The 10153-nt window shown below is 49.1% G+C and overlaps 1 protein-coding gene across 1 annotated transcript in view; it reads left to right on the forward strand.

Moving 5' to 3' along the window:
- Positions 1 to 10153, forward strand: part of THSD4 (thrombospondin type 1 domain containing 4) — a 721258-nt gene that overhangs the window by 94880 nt on the left and 616225 nt on the right. Inside the window, exon 4 of the mRNA XM_045285660.1 lies at positions 5060 to 5421. Coding sequence (XP_045141595.1) covers positions 5060 to 5421 — 362 coding nt within the window. The remainder of the gene's footprint in view (positions 1 to 5059; positions 5422 to 10153) is intronic.

Raw genomic sequence — 10153 nt, forward strand, 5'->3', positions numbered from 1 at the left:
AGAGAGAGAAAGAATTATTGTTTATAAACTATATTTTTAAAGTTCAATGGAATTTCAAAATTTTAGTGTATAGCTACCAGAAAATATAATTTTAGTAAACCATATTGTACTTTTTTTGAATGGTTAATATGTCAAATGAGTTATCAAAAGTTTTTAATAGAAGTTACATTTATAACATGAATTTAAAATTTTACCATTTAAAATACAACTGTTATTAAACTAATGTACTTGTGCAAATCTAAAAAAAAAAGCAAGCAAGCAGGCAAGCAATGCAGCAGGTCCTGATTTACTGACAACTCGTACTTGTCCTCGAATGTTCTGTAAATGTCCCGCCTCCCCCTTGATGATTGAACCAATCACCTGCTCTCAGCAGATTCTTCATCACACCCACTTTCACTTGCTGCGCCGTGCAGCTTTTCAATCACGGAAAAGGCTCCCAGCATTTTCTTGAATGAAAAGACGACTAAATAAGAACCCCACGCACCTGTTCTGACTTAACTTACAAATCTAACTTACAGACTCACTTAGGAGCGGTTTGTAACCCAGGGACTGCCTGTATTGTGTCTCAGGCACTTGAAAGTTTCCCATCTCGCCTTGCAGAAAGGCCCTGGGTTGTCAGAAAAGCGGGAGGAAACAGGACCACGAGGAGGGCTGGGGAGGGGTGGAGGGAGGCCCTCGTTTTTTCTCCCGCTTTGATTGTGTTCTTCCTTTCTTTGTCGATGACCCCTTCCCCTCCTCCCCCTGCCCCCAGCTTCCTTTTTGTTTTTCTTTCTCTCTGTTTCTGGCTATGTGCTATAAAAATAAGATTCTGGCACATGTGGTTAGATTCCCACCATGGGGACTCAGATGGAATTTCAACTCACTCAACATCATTCAACTCTAAATGAGAAAATTCTCATTGAATAGAATAGGGTGGAATGGGGTTTCGTGTTCTCTCCCTCCAGGGACCCTCCCCCCAATTTGGCAACAGGAAACTGAATTAGAGTGGGGTTAGTTCTAGGAAGTGGATTTTGAGTGGAGCTGCATGCCTCATTCAAGCCTTATAGACAATGCCTTGGTTCCCTGTGTTAATGTGAAATCGGAAGGTAGCAGATAACTGAATAACTACCTCCCCCCACCCCCCACCCCCACCGTGTGCCAGAATCTCATTGCAATTGTTACCTGTGTATCCTAATCATCCTTCTACTAAGAAAACCATTACGGTGGATTGACAGCTACTCATTTTATCTTTCTGTTTGGCACCATTGACCAACGCAGCAAGGCCATATGCTGCCATGTAGGACACTAGGAGCCTGGAGTCCTCGGTGTTAGTCTTGTGTGCCCCCCACACCCTGTCCCAAGGTCCTGACACCAATGGGCAAGGCATGCTGTGCCCTAGGAGCTCAGGCCCTCCGTTCCTTTACTGTGAATTGGGCAAGACAGCACCAGCCTTCTGGTGATGCGTGGTGCAGGCAGGGGTGAGTGGGGAGAGCGGTAAAGTGTACCTGTAGGTGTGTGTGTGTGTGTGTGTGTGTGTGTTTCACAAGCAGGGACAAGGCCTTCTCTCTTGGTCTCCAAATTTCCTAGGGATGAACTAAGGCTATTCCTGCCAATTACGGTTTCTAACAATGGGCTCCCTTGTGAGGATGGTACAGGACTAGGCAGTGTACCCTTCTTTGTGCAGAGGGGACCGAGTGGGACTGAGTCAGAACCCCCTTGATGGCATCTAACAACAAAATTTCCCATGCCCTTTCCCCAGTGGCTCAACCAGCCATAGCCAAGCATGCAGGCCTCCTGTCATGGCCACTGGCAATCACCCAGAGGCCCGCTCACACACGTCTCTGTCTTGCTCTTGCTGGCTCCTCCTTATGCCACCCGGCGTCACCTTTGGCTCTGCAGACGTGGCTTCCTTACTGGTCTGGCACCCAGCTCTCCACTGCCACTGATTTCAGCTTGGTGGGGCCTCGAACCTGCTGGAGAAACGTGCGTGTTCTGTGGGTTCCCTCAGCTCAATTGGGCATTGTGCCTTTCCATTGCTCCTCAAGCCCCCAGGAACCCAGAGTTGGCCACACAGGCCCCCTAGAAAGGACTGTGTGCTCCAGTCCAAGAACGGTGGTCTATTGAATTGAATTAGCCACGTGTCCTGATGGTGGCTAGAACGCTGCCTGAGGGGCAAGCCCTCACTGAGCCCTCTTCTTCAGGCACATCTGCCCCCGGTTCTCTCATCACCCTCACAGCCACCGGGGCGTCCAGGTCACCTTAGTGTCGGCACTCACTTTTCATGCGATCTGGAGGAGTGAGAGCTCTTTCCAACGCTCCCGTTTCCTTCCCATCCCTGTGCCACCTGGCCCGGGCAACTACCTCCCCGGGGGAGTCTCCCTCCACCTGGCACGGAGATCTTCAGCGGCTGGTTTTGGGCCATGGTGCTAGCTCATCCTTGGGAGGAAGGCTGGACCTAGATTGCTTTTCTCCTGGCTTCGAGGCCCTGGCTCAGTGCTGACATGCAGCATGTGCTCAGACCAAGTCTGCACAATACAGGAATCGTGGCGTGCTTGCTCTTAGCACGATGGCTGGCATCTGGGGCCCTTAGTAGCTCTTACGGGGTCCTGGTGACACAGTGCTTCAGTGCTGTGCTACCGGCCAAAGGTGTGGGATTGGAGCCCACCAGCTGCTCCTCTGGAGCAAGATAGAGTGGTCGGTGAAATGACAGCCCTGGAAGCCCTGTGGGACAGCCCTGCTCTGTTGTCGAGGGTCACTAGGACGTCTGTGTGAAATGACCAACCCGGTGAACGGGACGGTGGCCTCACCTCCTGGCCAGATCTTTCAAGCTTCTGTCAATTTTCTCCTCTTCTGACTCCCCACGCAAGCAGCAAAGCGGTCCTCGCTGTTGATGCAAGGCGTGGTCAAGTTGTTTCTGACCCGCAGTGGCCCTCGTGCAGCAGGAGGGGGCGTCGTCGTCACCGTCGTTGCCACGTCTGAGCCCATCGTGGCAGCCACGGGGCCAACCCATCTCTTTGAGGGTCTTCCTGTTCGTTTCGACTCTGCTGTGTCCAGCAGGTTGCTGTTCTCTAAGGACTGGGTCCTCTATGTGTGAGATGAAGTCTTGCCGTCCTTGCTTCTAAAGAGCATCCTGGCTGGACTTCGTCCAAGACCGATTCATTCATTCCCTGGCGGTCCGTGGCATCGGCAATATTCTTTGACAACATTCACATTCATCACATTCACGTGCATCCACTCATCTCTGGTCTTCCTCATTCATTGTCCAGCTTCCACACATGGATGAGGTGGTTGCCAGCATGAAAGACGGACTTAGGGACCTGTTTGCTGGTATACACTGCTATGGTCCAATTTAAATCTGGTTACAACCCCCTGAAGAGTCCCTGTTGGTGCAAATGGTTAACACACTAGGCTGCTGTGTTAGCCTGGGTTGACTAGAAGAACAAATCTAGGGACACTCATATATATATAAGAGAGAGCTTTATATCAAAGAACAATTGTATATTAAGAACACAGCCCAGCACAGTCCAGATCAAGCCCCTAAGTCCAATATTAGCCCCAAAGTCCATTATTAGTCCATAAAGCCCTCTCCAGCCTCCACACACAATGATGCAGAATGTAGGAAGATCACAGGCCAGTGGGTACAAAGTCTTGTAGATCCACTGGCAGTGGGTGGATGCATCTCCAGGGTTCTGGCTGCCCTCAGTGTGCCTCAAGGTGGCTCTTCAACAGGAAGGTGAAGCAGAGAGTGTGCGGCCTCCTCCAGGGAGAAAGAGAGGAAGTTCCCAGAATCCTCATGAGAAGGCCACGCCCACAAGGAGGCACCCTCAGGCTGTGTTGACATGAAATTATGTAACTACCACAGCTGCTAACCAAAAGAAGAGGGGAGGTGGGTTCCAGCCCACCCAGAGGTGCCTTGGAAGAAAAGTCTGGTGATCTACTTTAGAAAAATGAGCTATTGGACCATAACACAATTTTATCTGACACACATCCCCAAACCCCAAACTCACTGGCACTGAGCCCCTTCTGACTCACAGGGACCCTGTAGGACAGAGGACAGCGGCCCCTGTGGGTTTCCGAGTCTGTAACACTGTACGGGAGCAGAAGGCCTCCCCTTCTACAACACGGTTGGTGGTTTCTAACTGCAGGCCACTCGGTCTCCCACTGTGCCATCAGGGCCGCTCGGGACAATTGGTTTATGAAGTAGGCACTGCCACTCTTCAGGGGCCAGTGAAGCTCGGACAAATTCAATAATTTTTCGGGTCATATGACCAGATGCCGTGGCAGGATGTGACCCTCGGCCACTTGGCTGTAGAACCAGACTGTAAGCCCTTGCTCCTTCCACCAGTTACTGCAGGGAGAAGCGGGACAGCTTGGCCACCTGTGAAGTACAGTGAACCCTCGCCACTTCGCGCTTCGACTTCCGTGGCTTCACTCTATCGCGGTTTTTGCGTAACAGCGCATGCTCTGTCATTACTGCCACTGATTGGCTCATACTGTACACGCTTGATGCCATAAATAATATAACAAATAATAAATGATCATTGTAACGTCCAAAATGTTTTACTGTATTTTCGCTTTTTCGTTTAATAAATTGGGTAATACGAGTGTAATGGTGACTAAAGGGTGTTTTTTCATGTCCTCTATGCTCTAACTACGAAAATATTTGATTTACAAATAAGGATCCTACTTCGCGGAATTTCGTTTATCACGGTAGGGTCTAGAACCGATTAACCGCGATAAACGAGGGTTCACTGTATAAGAAAACTCAGTCCCTCTGACTGGAGCCCCAAGGACCAGGGTCAAGGTTAAGGGGTTGTTCCTGGGGCCCTCCCAAGCATTGACACCCAAATCATGGACCAGATCATGACTTAAGCCTTTGGAATGAATGAGTGAATGAATACACACAAATGATACTTCATAGCTACGTTGATAGAAAGATGAAGATTTCCCTCTTTTGATTGCGAAATGAGCAGTGTGTTTACTTAGGACTACTATGTAAGCGGGCCCTGCCCAAAGCCTACTCACAGGGCACCCGAGGCGCTGTGGCTCTGGTCCGGCTAACCAGCTTCTGTCTCTGCAGGTCCCGCAGCGGATGGTGGTGGCCGAGGGCGCCCCAGAGGACGGCGGTGGCGCCCCAGGCGTGTGGGGCTCCTGGGGACCCTGGTCAGCCTGCTCTCGAAGCTGCAGCGGCGGCGTGATGGAGCAGACGCGACCCTGCCTGCCTGGCTCTTACCGCGCGCAAGGCCAGCCGCGGCCCGTTGTCCCCGCGCGCGCCTTCGCCGGCCATGTCGTGTCTGCCTTGCGCACGTCTGTGCCACTGCATCGCAGCCGCGAGGAGCCCCATCCCCTCGCTGGTGCCAACACAGACCGCCAGGGCCCCGCCCTGTTGCGTGGCAGCAGGCACCCTCAGCCGGGGGGCCGTCAACCCACAGCCGAAAGAAGGTATGCCAACTCCCTGACCCCGATCGCCTGGTCACTGGCCCCCATTCCTGTCCTTGTTCAAGATGCATGGCCCCTGCTTTGCACCACAGACTGCGTGGCCAATGTGTTGTTTCTGCAGGGTGGGGAGAAGCGCTTGGCTGCACACATCTCCTTTCATCTTGTGATTTATTTTGCACCCATTTAAAGGGCTGAGGCCACTCTTACCCTACTCTGCTTCTGAAAAACTTTCAGAGCCGAGCTAATTCCGAGGAAGCCCTTAGGCATCTTTAAAGAGATCCGAAAGCTCTGGGGTGCAAGGCTACAGAAGGCCTGCATTCCTGTTTTTCCCGATGCAGGGGGGCAAAGATAGATCCTGGGTCTCCACGCATGCACGCATGCACCCACCCATTCACTCACTCACAGGGCCCCCTAGGGCAGGGGAGAACTGCTTCTGTGGATTTCTCAGACTGTCTTGACAAGTAGAAAGCTCAGTTTCTCTCCCTCGGACATCCTGGTGGTTTCGAACTGCTGACCTTGTGATTAGCAGCCCAGTGCATAACCACCATGCAACCAGGACCCCTGTCCTTGGCCTTCTCACTTTCGGTGCCATGGAGTCACTGCTGACCCACACCAACCTCCTATGGGCTTCTGAGATGGTAACTGTTCATGGGAGTAGAAAGCCCAGTCTTTCTCCCATGGAGAGCCTGTTGGTTTCAAACCGCTGACCTTGCAGTTAGCAGCTGAAAGCAGAAACACTCTGACACCAGGACCTCAATCCTTGGCTTTGGGTTGCGTGAATTTGAGCTGATGTTGTTAGGGTCTATCTAGTCGGTTCCAACTCATGGAGCCCCCGTGTACACCGGAATGAAGCGCTCCCTGGTCCTGTGCCATCCTGACAGTGAATTGTTCTTAGGTTTGATACTATTGCTGTGTCAGTCCGTCTGTGGAGGGTCTTCCTCTTTGACACTGGCCTGCTCCTTCTTAAGCCCAGTGTCCTTTTCCAGGGACTGGGCTCTCCCGACAGTGCCCTAAGTATATGAGAGGAAGTCTCACCATCCTGGCCTCTAAAGAGCACTCCGGCTGTACTTCTGCCAAGACAGATTTGAGTTAAGGATGCTAGAAAAGAGACTGTGACCCTTCAGACTTGGAACTGACCCCCCCAGTCCCTCCCCCAAGTCCTCATCCCTCTACTACGGGCTCCGTTGGCAGCTAAACAATAGACACGTCTATAAGGTGCACAGCAAGCGCGCCTTAGATTAGAATAACCCAGCATTTGCGATCACAGGGCAGCGGTCACCCAAGGACAGAGTCCAGAAGGGTTAGGAAAGAAGGAAGAATGGACACAGGAAACAAGGGAGGAAGTGGGATAGGTGATGGTCCATTGTGGGGATGGGCCTTCCTTCAATTCACAACAGAAAGTTATAAAGGAAAAAAGAAACGTGCCTGATCTAAAGTCTTACCTTACAGCTTTGGACAAGTCCCTGTTGAATCTCTAGAGTCAAAGATGCCCAGAGACTTAGGTCTCAGGAGTCTATGAATTTTCTAAGTGGTTTCTTCTATGTAGTCTGAGGGAGCACACTGCTTTCAGCATTTAGATATATAAAGTCTCGTATGACCATCCCCACATAAATATGCTAGAGTAAGGGGTGCGAATTTATAATAATTACTTTAAAAGGCAGTTTCCACCAACTCAATTCTGACCCATACCTTATTTTTAGAAGTAGATTGCCAGACCTTTCTTCTGAGGTTCCTCTATATGGATTTGAACCTCCAACCTTTCAAATAGCAGCCAACTTAGGTCGATTGATTGATGGAACCCTTGTGGTGCAACAGTTAAGGATGCCAGCCTGCTAACCAAAAGGTTGGCTCTTTGGATTATTTCAGGTCAGAAAAGAGACCCCCAAATGTAAGTGTAATTTATAGAGATGCATTTGTTGAGCCTCCAACAAGACAAAGACAAATCATCCAGGTGAAGGAGCTCACCACCATGGGGTCTTCATGGTGTCTAAGAATTCACAGAAACTCGGCCACTTTAATAGACGATGGAGAAGAAAGCAAATGGTCACAAAACCATGATTGTCAGCAGGCCAGTCCATCAAAGTTACAGACAACTACGGAAGCAGGGAAGGGACCATAATTGAACACCAATACTACTGCAGATAGAAACCTCATAGGATTGAGTCAGGGCCCTCCAGCTGAAACAGCAGAGTATGGCTCATGACCATGCAGACCCCAGGTTCCTAAATCCCATCCAGGGTTAGCTGCCCCTCCCTGGGCTGGCCAGGGAGCAGTGGCAATCTATGTACTTTCAAACACATTCTGCCCGAGGGCAAAGCTTTTCACATTGCTCAACAATAGTCAGAAAGATTTCAATGGAGGCAATGCATACAGGGCTCTCAGGGCAAATAGTAGCCTGTCCCTAAACCTAGTGCCCAGACTTTACGCTCTAACACAGAATTCACTCAGCGGCTCTGCGTGAGAAAGACCTGGTGATCTGCTTCCATGAAGATTGTAGCCTAGAAAACCCTATGAGCCGTTCTGGTCTGCCACACAAGACTCGTTAGGATTTGGGATTATACTGGATGGAATCTAGCAACAACGAAAAGGCTCCATAGGCAAAAGACATATATAGAGGTCTAAATACAGGCATGTACATATGTAAATACATTTCTATATAATGATGGGGAAATAGATCTATGTACATGTATTTATTTGTTAAGTATTAAGGCAGCAGACAGACATTGGGCCTCCACTCAAGTACTCCCTCAACGTAAGAACACTTTGTTCTAATAACCTGGTATTCTGTGATGCTCACCTTCCCTGACACGATTGCTGAAGACAAAATGGGTGCATAAGCAAATGTGGTGAAGAAAGCTGATGGTGTCCGGCTATCAAAAGATATAACGTCTAGGGTCTTAAAGGCTTGAAGATAAACAAGCGGCCATCTAGCTGAGATGCAACAAAGGCCACAAGGAAGAAGCACACCAGCCTGTGCGATCATGAAGTGTTGATGGGATCAGGTATCAGGCATAAAGGACCCAAAGCAAAAAATCATATCAAAGTGAATGAGGGGAAGGATGGAGTGGAGACCCAGGGCCCATCTGTGGACAATTGGACATCCCCTTACAGAGGAGTCACAAGGAAGAGACGAACCAGTCAGGGTGCAGTATAACACCAACAAAACAGACAATTTTCCTCTAGTTCTTCAATGCTTCCTCCACCCACTACATGACGCCAATTTTACCTTGCAGCTCTTGCTGGATCAGAGCAGGTACACTGGTACAGATAAGAACGTGCAACACAAGGAATCCAGGACCGATAAACCTCTCAGGACCAATAATGAGATTAGTGATACCAGGAGGATAAGGGGAAGATGGGGTAGAAAGGGGGAATCAATCACAATGATTTATATATAACCCCCTCCCAGAGGTACGGACAACAGAGAAGTAAGTGAAGGGAGACAGCGGTCGGTGTAAGACATGAAAAAAATAGTGATTTATAAATTATTAAGAGATCATGAGGGAGGGAGGGGGAAGGGCGGAAAAATGAGCTGATCCCAAGGGCTCAAGTAGAAAGAAAATGTTTTGAGAATGATGATGGCAACATAGGTTCACATGTGCTCGACACAGTGGATGGATGGATTGTGAATAGAGCTGTACGAGCCCCCAGTAAAATGAAAAAAGAGCAAAGTACTCCATCGTCGGCATTGTTCGGGATCACTTTTCATGGACGGCTCAGTGACATAAACCGAACCCACTGCTAGCAAGTCCATTCTGACTCGCAGCGACCCCGTAAACAGGGCAGAACGGCCCCTTTGGGTTTCTGAGACTATTACTATTTACAGGAGTAGAAAGCCTCCTCTTTCTCCCACAAAGCTACTGGCGGTTTCCAACTGCTGACCTTGCGGTGAGCAGCCTAACAGCAGAACCACTATCAATGGCACCACGTCACCTATGCTTAACTGCAAGGGCAGCAGTTCGGAAACACTAACCGCTCTGCAGGAGGAAGAAGAGGTCTCTCCTCCCTTAAAAAGTTACAGTCTTGATACTGATGTCGACGTGCCATATACTTCAGTGGTTCAATCGCTTTTAAAAGAGTTGTATCTGCATCATCACAGTCAGTTCAATGCTCCCTCCCCCGTCCTGGATGCATTGCTTCCCAAATCCCCCCGTCCTCCCCACCCCATGCCCTTCCACATCCCTGATAAATCAGGGTGTCAGTGTTTGTCTCTAAGCATCCACTCCTTCTGTGATGTCCACATATTCCGGGATGTGTAGCTAGAATATCAAGAAAACCCCTGACAAAAGAAAAGAAGCCAAGCTTGATCAGTGCCCACCATGGGTGAAAGAGAAAGGGTTTTTGCTTAAGGGGCACTGAGTTTACGTTAAGGGTGGTGGAATAATTTTCAAAAGGATAGCAATAATGGCCGCACCTCATAAAGCATATAATCAATGGCATTGAATTCTACATGTAGAAGTTGAGATGGAAATTTTTTTGCGTATATTTTTTCCACGATTCAAAAACTTACATGAATAACAGTGAGTCCAAGAAAGAAGCATATGTTCCAGCATCGGGGGTTGTGACAGTTGTACAATTCTTCTAGACATGATTTAATAATTGTATGTCATGTGGATGAAGTGGTAATAAAACTGTTAAAAATACATTTAAAAAAGAATATACACACTGTTAATTTTTTTTTAAGGTTTCGATCTTAGAAACCCACAGGGGCAAGTCTACCCTGTCCGGTAGGTGG

Source organism: Echinops telfairi, unplaced genomic scaffold (assembly GCF_000313985.2).
Source record: "Echinops telfairi isolate 266 unplaced genomic scaffold, ASM31398v2 ScPeMD7_7475;HRSCAF=8513, whole genome shotgun sequence".
NCBI classification, from domain to species: domain Eukaryota; kingdom Metazoa; phylum Chordata; class Mammalia; order Afrosoricida; family Tenrecidae; genus Echinops; species Echinops telfairi.